Source organism: Cimex lectularius, unplaced genomic scaffold, assembly GCF_000648675.2.
Source record: "Cimex lectularius strain Harlan isolate CLEC.00 unplaced genomic scaffold, Clec_2.1 scaffold239, whole genome shotgun sequence".
Taxonomy (NCBI): Eukaryota; Metazoa; Arthropoda; class Insecta; order Hemiptera; family Cimicidae; genus Cimex; species Cimex lectularius.
The window spans coordinates 618724-639526 of record NW_019392837.1 but is presented as its reverse complement, the minus strand read 5'-3'; the positions used below and the strand labels follow the sequence as shown (position 1 = coordinate 639526).

Genomic DNA, 20803 nt, shown 5'->3' with positions numbered 1-20803 from the left:
AAAACAGCAAAATCTCACTGGCACTCTCGACACGACACGCAAGAATGACACAATTACACAGAAGACAAACACTTTGAGTAGAAATACTTTGATTGAATATATAAAATATATTTTGCATTCTATAAATTCACTTTTCCACATCCAAATTGTAATTGTAATATGTAAACAATGTTTGTAAATCCCAGGCCCTGAATATGATCTCAATAAAGATCGAAACGTTGGCACGATAAAGAAAATGTTTTTCTGAAACCTACATCACACCAGACCGCATCTCACGATTTCTAAATAAATATTTTAACATTATTGACCAATTTTTGAGGCGACTTGTTTGAAATGGCATTACTGTTCAGAAAAGAAACAAAAACATGAAGCATGAATCATGAAGTCTAGTTACAAAAATGTATGGTTTTCTAATAGTGTACTCCAAATAATATTTTAAAAAATTGTCTTTATTTCTTGATATTGTATTTTATCTACATTGGTTTTTTTTTCTAACTTTAGAAAAAGCATAAGGCTGTTATTTAACCTTCTGGCGATTTTTCAACACTTTGCCAATATCCAAAAGATCAGAAGCAGTGTTTCGGCAGCAAGCGCCAACATACGAAATCCCTTTTTCTAGCCAATGAGGTACATAATCCGCAACCTTTCCCTTGTTGCTGCCTTCAATCCACCTGAAATAAAAGGTCATTTAATTTTATTTTCTAAGAAGTTTTATTTTTATTTATTTTTTATTTTTTTTGTTGATTGGATACCAGAACTGGAGGAGTACTCCCTGAGCAATGCAGCTTTACAGTGTATTGTACTCCTTCCTGGTTCCATTTGGGGAACTTTAAACAACAAATGTTCTTCCTCAGTGTTCTTCCAAGGAAGAAACTCATTTTCAAAGAGGGTTGGGGCCAAATTCAAGGCTGCTGAAACCCAATTCTGCCCCCAATCTTCTATTGATATGTACTTTCAGCTAGAGCGGTCCCACTAAGATGTTTAAAGACATTTATTACCTTTTATTAACCTCATCGAAGGTTTCTCCACTGTTCGGGTATGCAATGAAAGGGATAGAACTGTCTTTTTCTTTAAGCGAAGTCAAAAGCGATAGAATAAATTCCGGTTTGCAGCAGTTTGCGCCAATGGCGACCAACTGCCCGTTTGACTTGTCCCAACATTTTTTCGCACTTTCTGCAAAATTTTCTCCATTGCTTATTTCCTTTTCATTCTAAAACCATCCAATATTTTTTTAATAAACATATAATTGAATTTAAAATGATAGTTTTTACTTTTATACTGAAAGAAAGCCAAGCTTTAGCTTGAGGAAATTCTTTAAGTAAGTCGAGGATGGCAAGAGCTTCTTTTGAGCAAGGTACAGTCTCAATTGCGAGCAAATCGACTCCAGCTTTGAGCAGATTTGACACCCTCCATCTATGCCATTCTTTAAATTCTTCAGAAGTCACTGAATCACAATAACTGCCCGTGTATTCCGATCCGTCGTGAAGGCTTGCGCCGTATGGACCGACTGAGCCGGCTATTTTCACTTTTACCCCTGAAAACATTTATGAACATGAGCGCTGAAATAACGCCTTGAACGCGCTTAGTTACCATCAGGGTGCTTTACTTCTTCGACAGCCTGCCTGCAAAGATTAACAGCTACGTACACCAAATCTGTAACTTCCTTTTCAGACATTTCCATGTGCTTTATAAAACCTTGCAAACTTAATTGATACGTGTTGCTCCTAATGATAGTCGAGCCGGCTAAAAAATTTAATTTTTAATTAGAAATTTAAGTAATTGTTTATAAAGTATACTTACACCTAATGAAATCTTTATGAACGGACAGGCAGGCATTTTTGTCATGCACCAAAAATCGAGCGACCCATAAAGGATGGTCATCAAGATTTCCTGATATATAATTTCTCAGTTGGGTTGCAAAACCGCTGTCGATTAATACTGCTCCTTTTGAGCTCATTTTGTTTTTAATCAAGAGCCAATAAACCTCATAGCTAAAAATATAGAAAAATACAATTTTAAGCAACAAGTACAAAACATATGTAACAATTATAAATAATATTTAGCTATTGATTTATTTTTATTTGCAACATGCCAGTATGTCAAATATTTGTCAATTATTAATAAAAAGTTAAAAATTTTTATGTAAAACAGTACAATACAGTCAACTAAATGTTATAGACATTAATTGATTGTCCAAGTGTGTCAATGGAATATCAAGCGGGAACAGTGGCACTTACTTTATTATAAACATGAACATTTAAATATGGATAAAATGAAAATATATACAGTAATAAGGTGAAATATTTCAAAATGAAGTCAGTTGTTCAAATAGCTGAAATGTAGAAGGCAAGTGAATTTAGGTCTTAAAAGAGTCTCATTTGACATTTTCTTAAGAAATGGAATATTCCATACGGTTGTTGTAATCATAATTTATGATTATATAAGCTTGAGTATATTAAATACAGATAAATGAAAATATATATGTAAATATTTCAAAATAAGCAACAAGAAGTAGCTTGTTGAAGGAGCTGAAATAAAGAAGACAAGCGAATTTAGTCCTTAACAGAGTCAGGTTTGTCATTTTCTTAAATGTAGCTCCAATACAGGATTTGCTGAATGCCGAATATTTGCTAAATGTTGATATGCTCGACTTGGCATTCGCCAAATAGTGCATACACGTGCAGGATTGTGCAACTGCCCAGTTCATGTGTGAACCTGAAAAGTTGTGCACTGATGAAAAGTGAGGTGAGCACTGACTACTGTTGCTCGATGAGTAACCGAGCACTCATCTAGCCAGGATTCAGTGAAACTTTGCTTGGCGTTCGACGAATCCTGCATGCTTGGGACCGTAAGAAATTAGATGTCCAAAAAGGCTGCTGTAATCGTTATAATGATTATATTTTAGTGTATGCATTAATATATTTTTTATGCATCAAATGAAAATATATTGTTTATACAATAAAAAGGTAAAATATTTTAAAGTGGTTAAAATAGCTAAATTGAAGAAGACAAGCAAATTGAGCCCTTAACAGATTCCAGTTTGCCATTTTCTTAAGAAATGGTGCATCCAAAAAGGTCGTAATCATCATTTATGATTATACCTTAGCATAAATATACAATATTATTACATATAGATATATAATTAAAATAACTATACAATAATATGGTTAAATATTTTAAAATTGTGCTTAGTACTTGTTAGTGCTTGTTGAAGTAGTTGAAATGAACGGATTGGGGCCTTAACAGATTCTGGTTTGTCGTTTTCTCAAGAAATGGAATGTCCAAAAAGGTCATAATCATGATTTATGATTATACTTTACCAATTAATTAAGGTTTTAAGTTGAGATAAAAAAGTCAGTATCATGAGTGGGATTCGAACCCACGACCTTCAACTTGATACACCGCTACTCTACTACTTGAGCTATCATGACTTCATGGAGTCACGATAGCTCAAGTGGTAGAGTAGCGGCGTATCAAGCCGAACGTCGTGGGTTCGAATCCCGCTCATGACACTGACTTTTTTATCTCCACTTAAAACCTTAATTAATTGTATGATATTAATTGGTCAAGCGGACCATGAAAAATTGTGAACTTAATGGAATTATACTTTACCATGAATATATTAAATATGAATATAATAAAAATATATATACAACAATATTGTTCAATATTTCAAAATCGCACTGTGTAGCTTGTTGAAGTAGGCAAAATGAGGGAATTGAGGCCTTAATAGATTTTGGTTTGCCTTTTTCTTAAGAAATGGAATGCCCAAAACGGTCGTAATCATGATTTTCGATTATACTTTACCATGAATATATAATGACAATATATATGCAATATTGTTAAATATTTTAAAATTGTAAGTGATTGTTGAAGTAGCTGAAATGAAGAAGAAAAGCGAATTTACACTTTAACAGATTCTGATTTGCAATTTTCTTAAGAAATGAAATGTCAAAAAAAGTCATAATCATGATTTATGATTATACTTTACCATGAATATATTAAATATACATATAATGACAATATATATGCAATATTGTTAAATATTTTAAAATTGGCTGTGCAATTGAAATGAGCTATTTGATTCCTTAACAGACTTCTAACAGGCCTTCTTTAATTAATATTTTTTTGGTGAAAAACAAATGGTCAAGTTATAATTAAATAAAAGTATATTTATTTATTACCTGTTCTAACAGAAAAAATTAATTATTGTAGTGCATCAGTAGGCAAATGCAGTTAAATTAACATACCTGAACGGGAACGGTTCCAAGTCATACGATTGCTATCACAAATCTGTCACATTTCAAGGAGAAATAGAAAACAATACGGTCGGAAAACGCGAAGATTCAGTTTTTAAATTACATTTTTCTGTGCTGCTATCTGTTATTTATTTGTATTCGGCTTACGTTCCAACTCAACAGAAATCGCTGCATCCTCATTTCCAACATGTTTCCTTTGAAATTTTCCCCTTTCTTTAGGTAATTTTTTCCTTCTGCTGTGTTATTGAAATTGTCACTATAGTGTTTGGAAACATTGCTATTTTTCGGGCCAATACAAACAGAAGCTAAGTAACAACTCTCATGGAATTCTCCTTAGTCTTGTTTTTGTTTCCTACCGGCTTTTATCCTTGCTCAGTTGTTGTAATCACCCGTGACCCGTGAGATTTTTATGATAATGTCCAAAGCCTATCTTCCTTGATAAACATGTGCAATAGGTTGAAAAAAATGTCCCTGAATTATGATCGAAATCATGAATGGACTTTGGCCGGATGAATTGTGACGCCGAATCACGTCCATCCTCCGTTCGATGTCCCTCTTATTATAGTTTGCAAGAAATTCCCTACTATATTTGTTTTTAATTATACTAAAACTTAAAACAAAAACCTTCTTTAAAACTACTTCTGATGCTAAATCCAAAAAATAAAAACCTCGTAAACACTATTTTTTAAAATTATGTAGGCTCCATGACCATCTAGACTTATTTGACGCCCTTACGATAAACAATTAATAACATTAATTAAACAAGAATGACAAATTTATAAGAATACACAATAAAAAAACATTACAATAAGACAAAATGTCGCATAAAGCGTCAGCACTTACAAATGAAATTTCTGATGTCCCCTTGAAACCCCTGAGGAGTATGAACTGCTGTGCGCAGGAACTGTTCTGAGGGGTGGGCTACTCCCCCAACCCGCAAATGAGAAAGTGAAGGGTATTCGGTCAAAATTTCCACGCACATTTGTTATATTGAAATTAGTTGGACTCGTGAGGAGCTGTCAAGAATGAGGTAGTTTAGAAAAACACCTCGTTAATATTCGGGTCATCTTCAGGGCATAAAGTGCGGTGATATTCTTGTGGTGTCATATTGGTTTTGTGTGAAAGTGTTGTGAAACGAAACCGATATGACACCACAAGAATATCACGACTCTTTATGCCCTGAAGATGACCCGAATAAAGGTCGAAACGCTGCAAAAAAATTAAAAAGGTGTTTTTTTAAACTACCTCATTCTTGACCGCTCCTCACGACTTCAACAAATTATGAAACAACAGGTCACTAAGAAACACACGTTATATTGAAATATCATTTATTTAAATTTATTAAATAATATTAACAGGTCATCGACTTTTCCTCCTATAGGTTCTCCACTCATGACTGCTGTTGTCACTACACAAATTAATCAACAGAATAATAAACTGCCATGGTTAAAGCGCAAATCGGGATTACGCTAAAGCATCCATATGATTGCTGGTGCTATCAAAGAGACCTATAAAAAACCTCAACCGAATGATGTGTCAGCAATTGGCTCAAAATCTACCCAGTTTAAAAGGAAAAACGCCGCAGGGCCCGGTGTGAACACGAACCTTCATTAACTCTCGTGCTGATAAACATGTGCAATCGGTTTTATAAAATGCCTTTTTTTCAGATTATCCTGAACCATGATTAAACCTTTCCCGGATAAATTGTGACGGTAGATTAAGAACAAAACGCCTCAGGGATAGAGTGAAAAGGGACTTTCGTTCGTTTATTTTATTTTAATTTTTTTTAACTGTATTCGTTCTTGACTTCTTTTTAACTATCGTATCATGTAGTGCTATTTTCCTAATTAATTATTTCTAATATCTAGATTCATGATATTGTACCCAAATGGTACAAAAAGTCAAACTGATTGTTGCTAAAATAACTAGAAGAGATCGACCTTTCGCAAATGGTCCTGTTTTATAAATTTTAGTTCAGTCGTTTCGCATTGGCAGAAATCTAAGCAATGTTTTATATCAACTCTGTATATGTCTTAATAACAAAAAACAAAAACAAACGTCCTGGAATACTAAGGAATATATATATTTACCATACCAATATTGAAATCAAATTGTGAGTTTGCAAACTGATAAACCATCAAAAGCCAGAACGGCTCAAATTATGCATTTTTGCTGTTTGTTTACATCAAAGCTGGTGTCAACAGGTTGCTGAAACGCATTTGAGTGGGTGTGAAATCCTGGATCACGCACAAGTAGCAATATTTCGTTTCACTGTACTACTTCCACGGAATATTGGTCTTTTTTTAAAAAAGTTTCAGGTTAAAATTAAGCTTGATGGAGCACTTGGACATTTCAGGTGTGCCGTTCTCGGTTTAAAATCCGGAATCATCATGGTTCATCGCCTCCCTTGATGGCCTTTATCATCAAAGTTCAGACTAGTTCAACAAACTGCTAACATTATTTGTGCCTTGTCTTTAAAAAAACCAACAGGCCTTAAATTTTGGTTTATAGTTTGGAAGAAATTGGTCTGCTTACATAACCGATATCATCTAACTTTTATCGATAATTTAAATATTTAAATTAATAAGAATGGTCGGTCAATTCAAAGTTTATATCATCAAAACCAAACTGTTACTGTTTTAACTTCCTTTATGCGTGAAAACTAATCGTCTGTATACCGAAATTTCTCGCCATTAATCGTAAATGTAAAAAATTAACGAAATAATAGATTAAGTTTTATATTAGAATTATATTGAAATACATTGGCAAATCTATTAAAATTTATTTGAAAAACGTGAGATGCGTTCTGGTGTGATGTAGATTTCAAAAAAACATTTTCTTTATCGTGCCAACGTTTCGATCTTTATTGAGATCATCTTCAGGGCTCAAAGTCTTTGTCTTCTGTGTAATTCTGCCATTCTTGCGTGTCCTGTCGAGAGCGCTATTAAAATTTGTGGCTTGGTCTTTTCCCTTTAGTTTGGTCTACCAAAAGTCTTTTCAATGTTTACTTTTGATAAAATTTAAAATGTTTATTCAGTTTCATTTGAATTCTAAAGCAATAAACTGTTTAGTTTTCATCTTTGTTTTCTTAATTTCAGTTTTTAAACTTAAAAATGTCATTTAATGCTGAGGATATTGCGCGCGATGTGGCACTTATTGATGATAGAAAAGGCTTGCTTGGTCTTGCTGTTTAGGTTTGTCATACTCGTTTCGGCATATCGCCATCCTCAGGGGTTGGTCAGGGTTCTAAGCAGGGATTGGCGAGACAGCAAAATCCGCCGCAGGATGGTCGGAAACGGCCTTACTGGAGCTTCAAAACCCCGCAGACTTCAAGAGATTCATTTGGTTAATTTCTGTATCTCGACTCTTCACAATTATTGGAACAAATAAAGCTGCTTGACTGATCAAATAACACAAATGAACCTCTGAAGATGGCGAAATTCCACTAACAGCCTGAGAGTCCGAAACGCGAGAGTATGTGGACCAAGAAGAACCGAAACGACCACATTTTATACAATATGAAAAATTGCTAATCCAATAAGAGATTATTTTAGTTTATAATAATAACTTAATTTTGGGTGTTATTGGAGGGAATCAATGATTATAGCGGTGGGACGATAATATCTCATTTCCTAGGAGAAACAGCCAAAATTAAAGTTTGGCCCACCCTATTTTCCCTTCATCTTTTCTCAGACAAAAACAAATTTTCTGTAATTTGACCTTATGGTAATTTGACAAAATAATAGGCTGAGCTTTTTATCAAATAGTTGAAATATCCAGTATTTGTACAAAACTTTAGAACCCCGTTTGTTTTCATATCATTTTGAGCAGATGTTATCTTGCTTTGTTGTACGCGTTTCGGTATAACGTCGTATTCATTAGTTCATCAGGGTTATAAGCAGGGTGAGGCACCCCAGCCAAATCTACCGCTAAAGACCGCTAAAAGCCGAAACTTGTACATCACTCCGCAGGCCTCATCTTACGATATAAAAACGGCCTACACAATCTTCACATTTATTAGTACGAATAAAAGGCTTTAACTTAAAAAATAACCCACAGATCAATCACAGAAGATAGGGAAATTCTGAAAATGCGCCTGACAGACCAAAACGACGGAAGGTCGACCTGGATCAAAAGAAATAACCAAATTAAAATAAATAAATAAATAGTTTCTTTTACTTTTAACTATTTTAACTAACATTTTCCCGGTAATGATCTTTCATCTTTTATTGGTCAAAACTAATTTTCTTATGTGTGACTTTAACTCAGTAATAAACTGAAGAGGGCGTCGGTGGCCGCAACGGTTTAGGCGTTGACACGGCGCTCATCACTGTAAGGTAAAGGTCCCGGGTTCGAATCCAGTGGCCCTGAATTCGAACCCGACATATTTACAAATTTTTTTTTTTTTTTCAAAAACACCGGCACTCTGAGGATTTATATGACTCGTTATATAAAAAAAGAAAAAAAATTGTACAAAACTTTGCAACTTAACTTTTTTCTCGATCATTTTGGTCGGGCTATCCTAACAGTTTTTGGTCTGTTTTGGCATTTCGCCTTCATTCTATCCAGAATCTTCCTTTTCAGGCTTTTAAGCAGGGTGAGGCAACACAGCTAAACCCAGCGCGAAAATAATCGTATAAAAGACGCTTGTCTGGCAAAATAAAATGAAACTATGCATCAAATTTATTAAATTTATAAAAGTTGCGGAGGTTACTACAGACTAAAACTGCGAAGCCTGGCGACCAGGATCAAGAGAATGTGCCAAATCAAAAAAATATATTTTTAATTGTACTTGTTTTCTTATAATCTTGTATGGCCTTTCCTCGCTGCTTTTGGTCTGTCAGACACGTTTTGGCTTTTCGCCATCTTAGCTAACGGCAAGTTGCATCTCACCTCACTCCGCGTTCATACCCGACTGACGAATCACCCTACAGACCTCAAGATGAAATTTCACTATATTAAAACTGTTTACATCTTGTATTTTGAATCACTACAATTCACATGCACTGGCAGGACATAAATTACAACCAATTGATTTTGTATCATTTTCTCGGTAAAAGAAAATGCTGCCTCATTATTTTTACCAATAAATATTTGTTTATGCTGTTTTAAATTGGGAATATCAATTAGAGGTAAACACACTGATTCCAAAACAAGGATAAAGGACTTTTCAATGTTTATTTTGATAAAATTTAAAATGTTTATTCAGTCTCGTTTGAATTCTGAAGCAATAAAATGTTTAGTTTTCATCTTTGTTTTCTTAATTTCAATTTTTAAACTTAAAAATGCCACTTAGTGCTGAGAATGTTGTGCGTGGTGCGGTAGTTATTGATAGATGTTCCATCAGGTATGGATCTATCAATATCTACCTGCCGATCGATATCTATTGCCATCGGAGTTCCCTACGAAACACTGCGAGACGCCGTTAGACGTTTCTGAGAAACTATATATAAACTAACCCCAGGGTAACAGAACCATAGGATGACCGTTTTTTGACTTTGACAATTTTGCGAAACCGGCACCTTAATGTTGTTCAAGCGATTCATCAGCTCCAGGAAATTCGAGGAGTCCAAATTTCTGAACGCACTGATCGAAGAAGATTAAATCAATATGGAGTGATGGCTTTTCACCCCGAAAGAGGACCAGAATTGACCAGAGCACACGGTGTTGCACGGCTCGCATTTGCTCGAGAGCACAGCCATTGGTCTTTGGACGATTGGTCTGCTGTACTTCGTACAGATGAGTGTAGATTTGCTCTACGGGGGTGAAAGAGTGTGGGGAAGGCGAAATAAAAGGTACGAACCTTGTAATTTTTTCCAGAGCCAACCTTTTCGACGTGGCTCAGTGATGGTGTGGGCGGGAATTTCAACGATGAGTCGCCCAGAGTTGGTTATTGCTCTTGGAGGGTCTTTGAAAGCCGCTCGCTATGTCGATGAAATTTTGGGTAATCATGCGTTGCCTATCCTCGATGAAATCAGCGACAATCCTAGTCTAATGCTCGATAATACCCGTTCATATGTCGCTCGCGTAGTACAAACGAACCTTCAACAGCAATAACGTCAGTATCTGCCTGGCCAGCCTGTTCTCCAGACTTGAACCCCATAGAACATTTATGGGATAACCTCAAAAGGCGAATAAGAGCAAGTCCATCACTTCCTGATACACTCCAAGACCTCGCTTCGTGAAGAATGAAGTAACCTCCAGCAAAGAGACATTTCCAGACTAGTAGAAAATATGCCGAGGCGTCTTCGAGATGTAATTAAGCCAAGAGGCGAAAATCCGCGATATTAATCCGCGATGTTAATTCAAAATCTAAAACAAAATTGGTCTTTCGACGATTGGCCTGCGGTACATTTTACAGATAAGTGAAGATTTTCTCTACGATCTCCAGATGTGCGTGAAAGAGTGTGGAGAAGGCGAAATGAAAGGTACGAAGCCCGTAATTCAGCGATAATCCTATTCTAATGCAAGATGATGCCCGTCCACATGTCGTGCGCATAGTACAAACGTACCTTCAATAGCATAACATCAGGGTCTTAGCCTGGCCCGTCCGTTCTCCAAACTTGACTGAACAGCATCGAACATTTGTGGGATAACCTCAAAAGACGAAGCACGTCTTTGGACACCACGTCACTTTCTGATACACTCCACGATCTTGAAAGATGTCTTCGAATAGGCTCTCCAGCAAAGAGTCATTTCCAGACTCGTAGATAGTATGCCGAGGCGTCTTCGAGATGTGATTAAGGCAAGAGGAGGAAATAGCGGTAATGAAATGTTAATTAAAAGTATATTAAAACAAATTTTATCGGTCTATATATACAAAATATATACATATCAAGTTATATTACAAGTGCGTGGATTTTTTCCTGCCAATGTATATTCAAACTATAAAAGGTGCTTGACTGACCAAGTAACACACACCGCTGAAGATGGCGAAATTCCAAAAATGCGTCTGTAAGACCAAAACATCGTGATGTGGGGTTAAGAATCAACATAAACGACTAAATTACTAAAAACTATACCATTTTTTTCAACTGACATTTTTGAAAGGAATCAAAGAAACTTGAGGAGGAACGGATTGACGGAATAAACAACCAAGGAGACGAAATCTATTTGGAGAACAGCATTCCCATTCGGCGTAACTTGTTAAAAGGCTCGACTCCCTTTGGGATTTTTTCTCAACCGGGTTCGATTGCAACACGATTGAACCCAAGCCCGGATCCTGTTTTGTGTATCCGCCGAAATGATTTCGGAGAGGGAGGCGAGGAGTCTCGGGCTAATAAATTACAGGTTGCAAAACAGGGATGGGCCGCATTTAGCCGGGGACTGCGACGCGGCGCTTGGCAAACCACATAGGCGGCGGAAGGCCACTAACCTTGAATACACGTCCGAATTAGAATGTAAAATATTGAAACATAGCACCAACGACAAAAATATAGGTTGAATATTAATGTTCGACGGATCAAACTGTTCAAAGGAAGAGAACATCTGGAGTCCGAGTCTTTTCAAACAATGGAGATCCCATTGTTTGACACTCCGTTAAAACTGAATGAACCCATCGGTTCCAATTACTCAATAAAATCATATTGAAAAATAAACAGGTGTGTAGAGAAAATACAAATCATCCTCTTTCAACAAGTCTTTAGTAACCTGTTATGCTCCGAGACGTGCTTGTCGGGGCTTATTTTCATTTCATGCACCATTAAACACGTAAAAGCTGCAAAGTCTTAAACCGCCTTTTCTCCTGCATCAAAATATAAAAACAATCACATGAATTTTAAACAATTCGGTCGATCATGAAAATTTATTTTGTTAATAAAAATAGTGACAGAACTAATCCTTGCACATTTTAATGATTTATTTATATTGTAGTTGAATGAAGGCGTAAAATCTTTAAATTATCGAGTGGCTTGTTCAGTTGATTCAAATCAGAGATGTGTGAGAACAACTGTAGATGGTGAAACATTGAAAAATAGTTATAATTTATAGGTATTGTGTGCATTCTTTGTTCCTAACCTAGCGAGCTTTAAAGTGCAAACTTTGCCAACTATCGCACTCCTATATTTAAAATGAGCTTGTTGCAAAAGGCAAATCTGATTTCAGGCCGTATTAGGTTTCCGTTTGAATTTGAAGGACCTGTTGCGATATGAACTGTGTATTTTTGCCCAGGGATGCCCGGAACTTCAGCCAACAGTCTACTGCTATTTTCAGTTCCACACGCTCTAATTGTACCCGTTCCAAACATAGACTGTAGTACACACTGGCAGGGTGCTAAACATAGAAGCCGGCATGTGACATGAAACTTGTTTTTCTTCTTTTAGTAGGTTCTTCGTCTTCCACTCTTCATAATATTTCACAGGGGGGTATCTTTTCCTGTCAATCTTAGCGAATCTGTCGGATCTGTTAATCTGGTGAAAACCTTTAGCTATCTTGATCGTAAGGAATGAAAATTAGAATAAACAGTAATATTTAATCAAAATTTGTGCTTTTAAAATGATACTTTATCACTTCTGTTGGATAAGCAAGTTACTTTTCATCCTTTGGTAAAATACTTTATATTTCATTTGTAAAACAACTATCATCGTTAATAAAAAGGTATACGTTTGATTTGATCATCGTTATATCCTCGACATGAGCTTTTATCAGAGTGGTTATGACAAGGCTTGACAGGTCAGTATTGAAAATTGCTTAAAACGCGTTCCGACCATCAATCTATTGTCCATTAGCATCAACGCTTAAATTAGAAGGAAGAATGGAGATAAAATATATCGTACGAAACGGGACAATAGCCAAGTTGAGGTTTGAGACACGGTGAAGGGTTGGACCGATCGAAAGTTGTGTCAGAGTTACTCAAACACAAGTAGAGGCCACGCACTTACCCAACACACATCTTTAGGCTTAGCACCGACGCAACAACTTCATCCTGTTAAAGCTCTGTTTTTTCTGGTACGTTACAGTCAGGCGGTTTATTAGAAAAATTCAAGACTACAAGAAAAGCCAATAAGTAGTTATGCTATCAGAAGAAAATCGAACACGTGGTATATGGTTTGTATATCAAATCCCATCAGAGTGGTTTATCATTGACTCGGATTAACTTCGGAAAAGAACAGTAAAAACTGTCTGCCTTGAAGTTTGTTCTATTTTAAATTCTGCGTTCATACGAGTGACATTCTTCCAAGTAGGTGATAATTTCATATCAAACTTGACGCTCTCTAGGGCCAAGGGGGTAAAACATAAAAGTTTTGAGTCCAAGTCCAGTACCCACGTGAATCGGCAAGGATTGCTTTGCCCGGTTAATGAGTGAAGATGGTCTTTAAAACATGACCTCGAAACCTCCACGGCAAAGGTTGTGCAAAGTGTTCCACTTCCGAGATCGGGGTCAAGTTGACCGGCACTTCCCCCGGCTTCAATATTGCAATGGATCAGGGGCTTGGATATTATTTACATCATTCTTTCAACATTGCTTTTAAAGTTTTTATACAGTTTTTTTTGTCTTCTCAAATCGATTTTTTTGACCTCGTTGTTTTTAAAAAACAAGGGTAAAAATTGGTCCAGCCTTCATCTTGTGATAATCTATCGTTAACAAATGCAATGAAAAATCTTATGTATGTTTATCGTTTCTTCTAGCAATGGCATTCGGTTTTCACATAATATATAATTTTATTTAACAAAATAAAAGGTTTTGGACATAATGTTGAATTTATGTGCTTTTAGCGAGAGAGAGAGAAAAAGGAAAATGAAACTACCAAAAGTATTACCTATTATTTACACAAATCCCAAATTTATTTTTAAAACATACAAAACAAAATCTATAAGGGTAATTATTTAACTGGACTAAGAAAAAAAGAAAGATTTTCATTGGGTATTGGTAAAAACCAAATGTCAGTATAAAACATGAAATATTGAAAATTTTCCATATGCCAATTAAAGATTATATTAACCCATATTGATAATAATAATATAATACACATATAGCACTTTACGTGAGTTTGAAATATTCGGTATATTATTTACATCTGTATTGAATTTTTCCCAATCTACAATGTTTTGTAATTCACCCAGGCCCTGAAGATGTCTCTAATTAAGGTCGAAACGTCGGCAAAAAATGAAAAAGGTGTTTTTCTATAATACTTCATTCCTGACCGCTCCTCAAGACTTCAACAAATTTTTTATAAAATTATAATTTTTGGGCGATGTTGGTGGGAATCAAAACTACATTTAAGACCACTTGGTATACTTTAACCAACCAAATAGAGGATACGAGGACTAGGATAAATAGAATCGACCAAATGACATAAAAACCAAACCCAGAGATATTTATTACTTAGTTTTTTAACTTCCTTAATCGGTTCATATTAATCGTCCGCAATCCGAATCTCTTCCTCCCGTTAATTGCTAGTAGTAGAGTATTTAATGATTTTTAGTTGAGCATTAATTTAACTTTAAGAAATAACCAACATTTTTACAAAACTATTAACAGTTTCTAGCTTGTTCTATTTCGGTCATTTTGGTTTACCAGTACTTGCTGTTTAGGTATGTCATATGTGTTTCGGTACATCGCCTTCTTTAGAGTTTAGTCAGGGTTATAAGCAGGGAGAAGCTAGACGAAAAAACCCACCGCATGGTAATCGAAAACCGCCATACTACAAGTTGACGACTCTGCAGACATCTAGAGGAAATGCGTATGCACAACCAAACATGGCACAAATTTCCCAATCAAAAATCCTCCGAAAAATAGTAAACGCTTCTACGTATCAAATTATTCCATCCATAATGACCTCAACACTCCTTTTGTAAAAGATATCATAAAATCCCAGCAAAAAATCATCAGTGGTTTTTGCTATTATATTGGAATACTAAAATATCTTTGACAAATACTATATAATATTTTATGACAACCACAAAATGAAATAATGTACAACAAACTGTGTACATATATTATGTTTTTTCATATTTTATATCAAGTTTGTACCTCAAATTAATAAATATTTGAGATATTGAATTTTAATTTTTCAAAAGATGTAATCCTTTTTGTGCCCTTCAGGAATAGTAGATGATGTGTATAAACATTTTTTAATCCGTTTTGATGCTTTCATTAATATAATTTTTTTTCAATGTACATTTACTTAAGACTAGCAAAAATAATGAATAATAGCATAATAAATATAAAAATGGTCAGACATTAAAAAGTCAAAAATGGCAGATTTCTTCTTTTTATTCATTTGTTTATTGTAATTTCTATGTATTTTTTAATTAGCATTAATAAACAGTTAATAACAAAAGAAATTATCAAAAAATTGAATAACTGTAGACATTTGCTGTTATCAAAATAACAGAAGTGGCGTATATTTTTTTTTGTTATTTACTTTTGTTATTTGATAAAATTAGCATCAATAAACAGTTTATGGGCGTCGGTGGCCGCAACGGTTAAGGTGTTGGCACGGCGCTCATCACTATAAGGTAAAGGTCCAGGGTTCGAATCTAGCACCCTGAGGGTTTATATGACCTCTGCTGTTGCGAACCCTCGTAAAAAAAAAAAATGAACATTTTATAACAAAATAAATCATTAAAAAATGGAATGACTAGAAATTTGCTAATATTCAAAACTTCGAAGTAGCTGATTTACTTCATTTCGCTATTTTCCATTATTAATGACATTTTTGTAATTTCGAAAATTGAACTTTGGCTATCCTGTAACGATTCTGTTCAAAAATGTGAGTTTAAAGATTTAAAAACTATGCAGTCTAAATCGAATAATAATTTAGTAGTTTTATTAACTTTCCACGCTTGCATTTTTATACTTAGTTTAACATTTTATGACAACTTTTCCAAATTCACAAATTTATCGTATTTTACCGTACCTTTGATCTCAGCGAGTGTTAATAAATATATTTAAAATTTGGAGTGCAACCGGCCGTTATCGAAGGATACAAATTTGTACAAACACGTTCTATTAATAAAAAAAAAGTTATTTTGAGATCGAAAAAATAAGGTTGTTTTCTCAATACGCATCCTTGAGGATATATAAATTCGCTGCTCAATTTATTTGAGAAAATCTAATTTCAAGCGGCATGAATCACCCTGCAATGAATTTATAATATGTTTGTTACCAGATCGCGGACAATTTAGCAATAATTATTAGTAAAAATGATATAAGAGATTTCGGATTCTTGGAAAATATGTCTTTAAGTGAAATCCTTGAGAAATAAGTTGCAATTCAATCTGTGTGCAACGTAAAGGATCATTGTGTAAATCTTACACATCTCACCTTTCTAATACCCATTAGTGACGGTGTACTCAGCATGTCAAGTAAATTGTACCAAACTTAGTTTTCTCATCAATATAAAACTTAGGTCAAATTCAAAATTTAATTAGTCTTAATGAGTTGTAAATTAAATTTTTAACGGCTTTAGAAAAAGTAATTAAAACTAAAAAACTGCCTATGTTGTTCATTTCATGTATATTCATCGTTTTTCTATAAAGAATAGTTTAATTGGCTGAATATAAATTTAATATTTGAATTATTACAATCTAACAATGCAAGGTGATAAATTAGCATGTTCAAGTGCAGTAAATTTTAAAAATATAAATAATTTTATTTTAAATAACAAAGCGTTGGACAAATATTTGGAAAATTACAGTATACACAATGAAAAAATTAACTTAAATTTCTTACTGATATGTGGTGTTTAGTGATCGTTATTCAACGATTATTCGGAGATCGTGAGGTGCGGTCTGGTGTGACGTCGGTTTTAGAAAAACCTTTTCTTTATCGTGTCAACGTTTCGATCTTTATTGAGATCATCTTCAGGGCCTGGGATTTATAAACATTGTCTAAATTTTACAAATACGTGTAGGATGTGAAAAAATGAATTTATACAATGCTATAAAAATGAGATTTAAAAAAATAATGAATTTATACAATGATAGAAAATTGTTTAGATTTAAAAAAATTAATTTATACAATGCTAGAAAATTTTAGATTAAAAAAAATAATGAACTTATACAATGCTAGAAAAGCTTTAGATTAAAAAAAATAATGATAATGCTAGAAAATTTTAGATTCAATCAAAGTATTTGCACTCACTAAAAGTGTTTGTTTTCCGAGTAGATGTGTCATTATTGTGTGTCTTTTGAGAATGCCAGTGAGATGTTGCTGCTTTATGTTTATATACGTTGGATTTTGATGGGGTGGAGAAGGAAGTGAATCGGCTTCTTTGAGGTGAAAGGGCCTTTCTTACTAATGAAATGGACTAGTGAAAATTATCTCTATTCGTCTTCGTACTTTTTTTGGAAATTTCCCAAAATTTCTCTATGTTTAACTCACGACAATTAACATAATGTGTAGAGGTTAGTGACCGTTAATCGATAGTTATTCAGATATCGTGAGGTGCGGTCGGGTGTGATGTAGGTTCTTCAAAACCAAACATATATAAACATAAAACAGCAAAATCTCACTGGCACTCTCAACACGACACGCAAGGATGGCACAATTACACAGACAAACACTTTGAGTGATTAGAAATACTTTGTTTAAATATAAAATATATTTTGCATTGTATAAATTCACTTTTCCACATCCTAAATGTATTTGTTAAATGTAAACATTGTTNCTCTCTTCTTCTCTGTCTCTTTGTCTGTCTGTCTCTATCTGTCACTCTCACTCTGTTTCTCTCTCTCCCTCTCCCTCTCTCTCTCCCTCTCTCTCTCTCTCTCACTCTCTCTCTCTGTCTGTATCTACTACACACACACACTCTCTCTCTACCCATATATTTCTATATCTATTTATTCACTTATCTCTATCCGTCTATTTACCTAACTTGGTTTAGATCACAGAGTGTCAATCTCTATTTCATCTCCCTTTCTCTATACATATTTGAAAAGAACCCTATCTATCTCTGTTTTGTCTGACTTTAAAGCTCTAGTCTACAATTCGATTTTCCAAACTTCATTCTAATGTTAATTATTATAGATAAGCTCTTCTACCTGAATTATTGCGCTATTTAACTTGTCTATTTTAAATGAAAGTAGAACAAATATGATTCCCTATTTTTTAGCAGCCAAGACCTTTCTTTACCTTAGTGATGACCGCCGTGTCAACGCCTATACTGTTGCGGCCACTGACGCCCCCCCCCCGCCATAATTTTCCTTGATATTTTTTATGATGTACGTTGTTCCTATTAAAATTATTTACTAAATTACAACGTTATAACAATGTTTTTAACAATGAAAGGGTTGGTTAAAATAGCAGTTGAAAAGCAAATATGAGTCATTCGTACTCTTCTGATGCAATTTAACTTATCAAAACTGTGAAAAAATACAAGTTAAGTATAAAAATGAGTAATATTGGGTTGTCCGGAAAATAATGCAGGATTTTGGTATTAAACAAAAAAAAAGAAACTAGTTACTTTAAAGCAATGTTCTTTAATCAAAATAATTTCCCATACTCTCAATACATTTCTCCCAACGTGTTGGTAACTTATTAATTCCGTCTGAGTAGAATTCAGAATTTTTAGAATTGATAAAGTCAATAAATGCATTTTCCAGTTCCGTTTGATTTTTGAATATTATGTGTTGTAAGTAGTGGTCCAGGTGTCTAAAAAAATGGTAGTCAGTAGGCGAGAGGTCCGGAGAGTAGGGTGGGTGAGGCAAAGTTTCATAGCCAAGCTCCAATAATTTTTGTGACGTTACACGTGACACATGTGGTCGAGCGTTGTCATGCAACAAAATGGGCCCTTTCCGATTGACCAAAGAGGGCTTCATTACTGCCAATTTCTGATGCATGGTATTAATTTGGTTACAGTATGATTCAGCATTGATGGTTTCGCCAGGATTTAAGAAGCTGTAGTGTATTAAACCAAATGAAGCCCACCATACCGTAACCATTACCTTTTTTTGATGAGTTGGGGGCTTTGGAGCTTCTCCTTTGTCGAGCCACTGTCCAGAACGTCTAGTGTTATCGTAGAGAATCCACTTTTCGTCACATGTAACAATTCTGGCCAGAAATGGGTCATTTTTGTTTCGACAAAGAAGTGATGCACAAACATCAAAGCGCTGATTTTTTTGGCGATCGTTTAATGAGTGTGGAACCCAATTTTCGAGTTTTTTCACTTTTCCAATCGCCTTGAGGTGGTCAGCGACGGTCGTTTTACTGACTTTGAGTTGCTCTGCAAGTTCTCGAACAGTTGTTTTGGGGTTTTCTTCCACCACTGATCGCAGAACATCATCATTAAGAGAGGAAGGCCTTCCACGACCTTCTTCATCTTCAAGGCTGAAATCTCCCTCCCGAAATTTTTTAAACCACCTTTGCACAGTGCACTCATTAACACAACCCTCGCCCCAGACTTGGTTAATGTTTCTAGCCGTTTGGGCTCCGCTTCGGCCGAGTTTAAACTCGTAAAAGAAAATCGTACGAAATTCTCGCTTTGACATTATAAGGATGACTGAATTATTTCCAAGTAGCGGAATGCTACAGAGGTAAACAAACAATATCATTTGGAAGAGGATTAATAAGTGAATGAGTAATCCTGTAAACGTAAACAGAATATTTTATATAGATTTTTTTTAATGAAAACTTAAAATCCTGCATTATTTTCCGGACAACCCGATAATAAACCCGAGAAGAAGAAAAAAAAAAAAACGAATGGTAGAGGCCGCTATTTCGAAACAAAATCTGTTGTACTTTGCCAAACACCTTGAAATATATCCGTTCACTTTCAAACAGGAATAAATTTCATTCCGCATTATATATGGGTTACGTGTTTGTGCGAAACGGGGTGCAATCGGTCCTGACAATAGAACCTCAGGGATAAAAGTGCTTGTTAACATTAAAAAACAAAATCCCCTAAACTCTAGGACTGATGTATTTCCGTTAATCCCTCAAATCATGAAGCGTTAACCTAAAAGCATTTCAGGTTTCCGGTGGCAACAGTATAAAAACTGACCTTTGTGAAACTGAATCCGTCTAATTTCCAAATTATCTCGCCTCCTTTATCACATCTATTTTGCCGAAAATACAAAAGCTAAAATTTAAGAGGAGATTGAACAAATAAAATTTGTACATATAGTTCTAGAAGTATAAGGGAGTAATAAATATTAAGTAGACGATAAGAAAACTTTCATCAGTGCTTTAATACAAAATATTAAATTCTTGTAAAACTCAAAAATTTTCATTTTTGTTTTCAAATTTATCTATTATAATCGACCATTTTATATAGTATTTTACTTCGACCTTACAAAAACCATGTAACAAAGGATATAAAAAGGTTAACTGTAAGATACAAATGAACCTTAGGGATAGAGAGGCTACGGACGGAGTATTACCAATTTTAATGACACCTCTTTTTTGATTCTAAATCTAAAAAATTCTAAATCAAAAAATATCAGACCGTTCTTGACACCTACACGTCAAGAATACAAAATTAAGTACTTTTCATCAACAATTTTTAAGACACTCGGTCGCAAATTATGTATTTCAATATTAACGATACCAATGTTATGGCTAGCTGCGAAGTATGTATAATTTCGGTTAGTTTTATAAAATG

The 20803-nt window shown here is 34.6% G+C and overlaps 1 protein-coding gene across 3 annotated transcripts; it reads right to left on the bottom strand.

Annotated features, from left to right (window-relative positions):
* Window positions 1-428: 428 nt before the first annotated feature.
* Window positions 429-5271, bottom strand: LOC106665652 (homocysteine S-methyltransferase 3-like). Of its 3 annotated transcripts, none has more exons than XM_014392236.1 (6): window positions 5103-5271; window positions 1801-1991; window positions 1591-1743; window positions 1272-1534; window positions 999-1210; window positions 429-671 (listed from the first exon to the last, which is right to left on the bottom strand). In XM_014392236.1, the coding sequence occupies exons 2-6, from the start codon at window positions 1955-1957 to the stop codon at window positions 518-520; spliced, it is 939 nt and encodes a 312-aa protein (XP_014247722.1). In that variant the 5' UTR covers window positions 1958-1991; window positions 5103-5271; the 3' UTR covers window positions 429-517. The 3 variants fall into 3 exon arrangements, with proteins under 3 accessions (XP_014247722.1, XP_014247720.1, XP_014247721.1); XM_014392234.1 differs by lacking the exon at window positions 5103-5271 and adding an exon at window positions 4251-4352; XM_014392235.2 differs by lacking the exon at window positions 5103-5271 and adding an exon at window positions 4185-4234.
* Window positions 5272-20803: the final 15532 nt, after the last annotated feature.

What these genes read in the sequence shown, in the direction of transcription:
- LOC106665652 (XM_014392236.1), bottom strand. Translation starts at nt 1,957, where the DNA reads ATGAGCTCAAAAGGAGCAGTATTAATCGACAGCGGTTTTGCAACCCAA. An exon ending in AGAAGTAAAGCACCCTGATG is followed by an intron (nt 1,535 to 1,590) that starts GTAACTAAGCGC and finishes AAATGTTTTCAG; the next exon opens with GGGTAAAAGTGAAAATAGCC. An exon ending in TTCGATGAGGTTAATAAAAG is followed by an intron (nt 672 to 998) that starts GTAATAAATGTC and finishes CTTTTATTTCAG; the next exon opens with GTGGATTGAAGGCAGCAACA.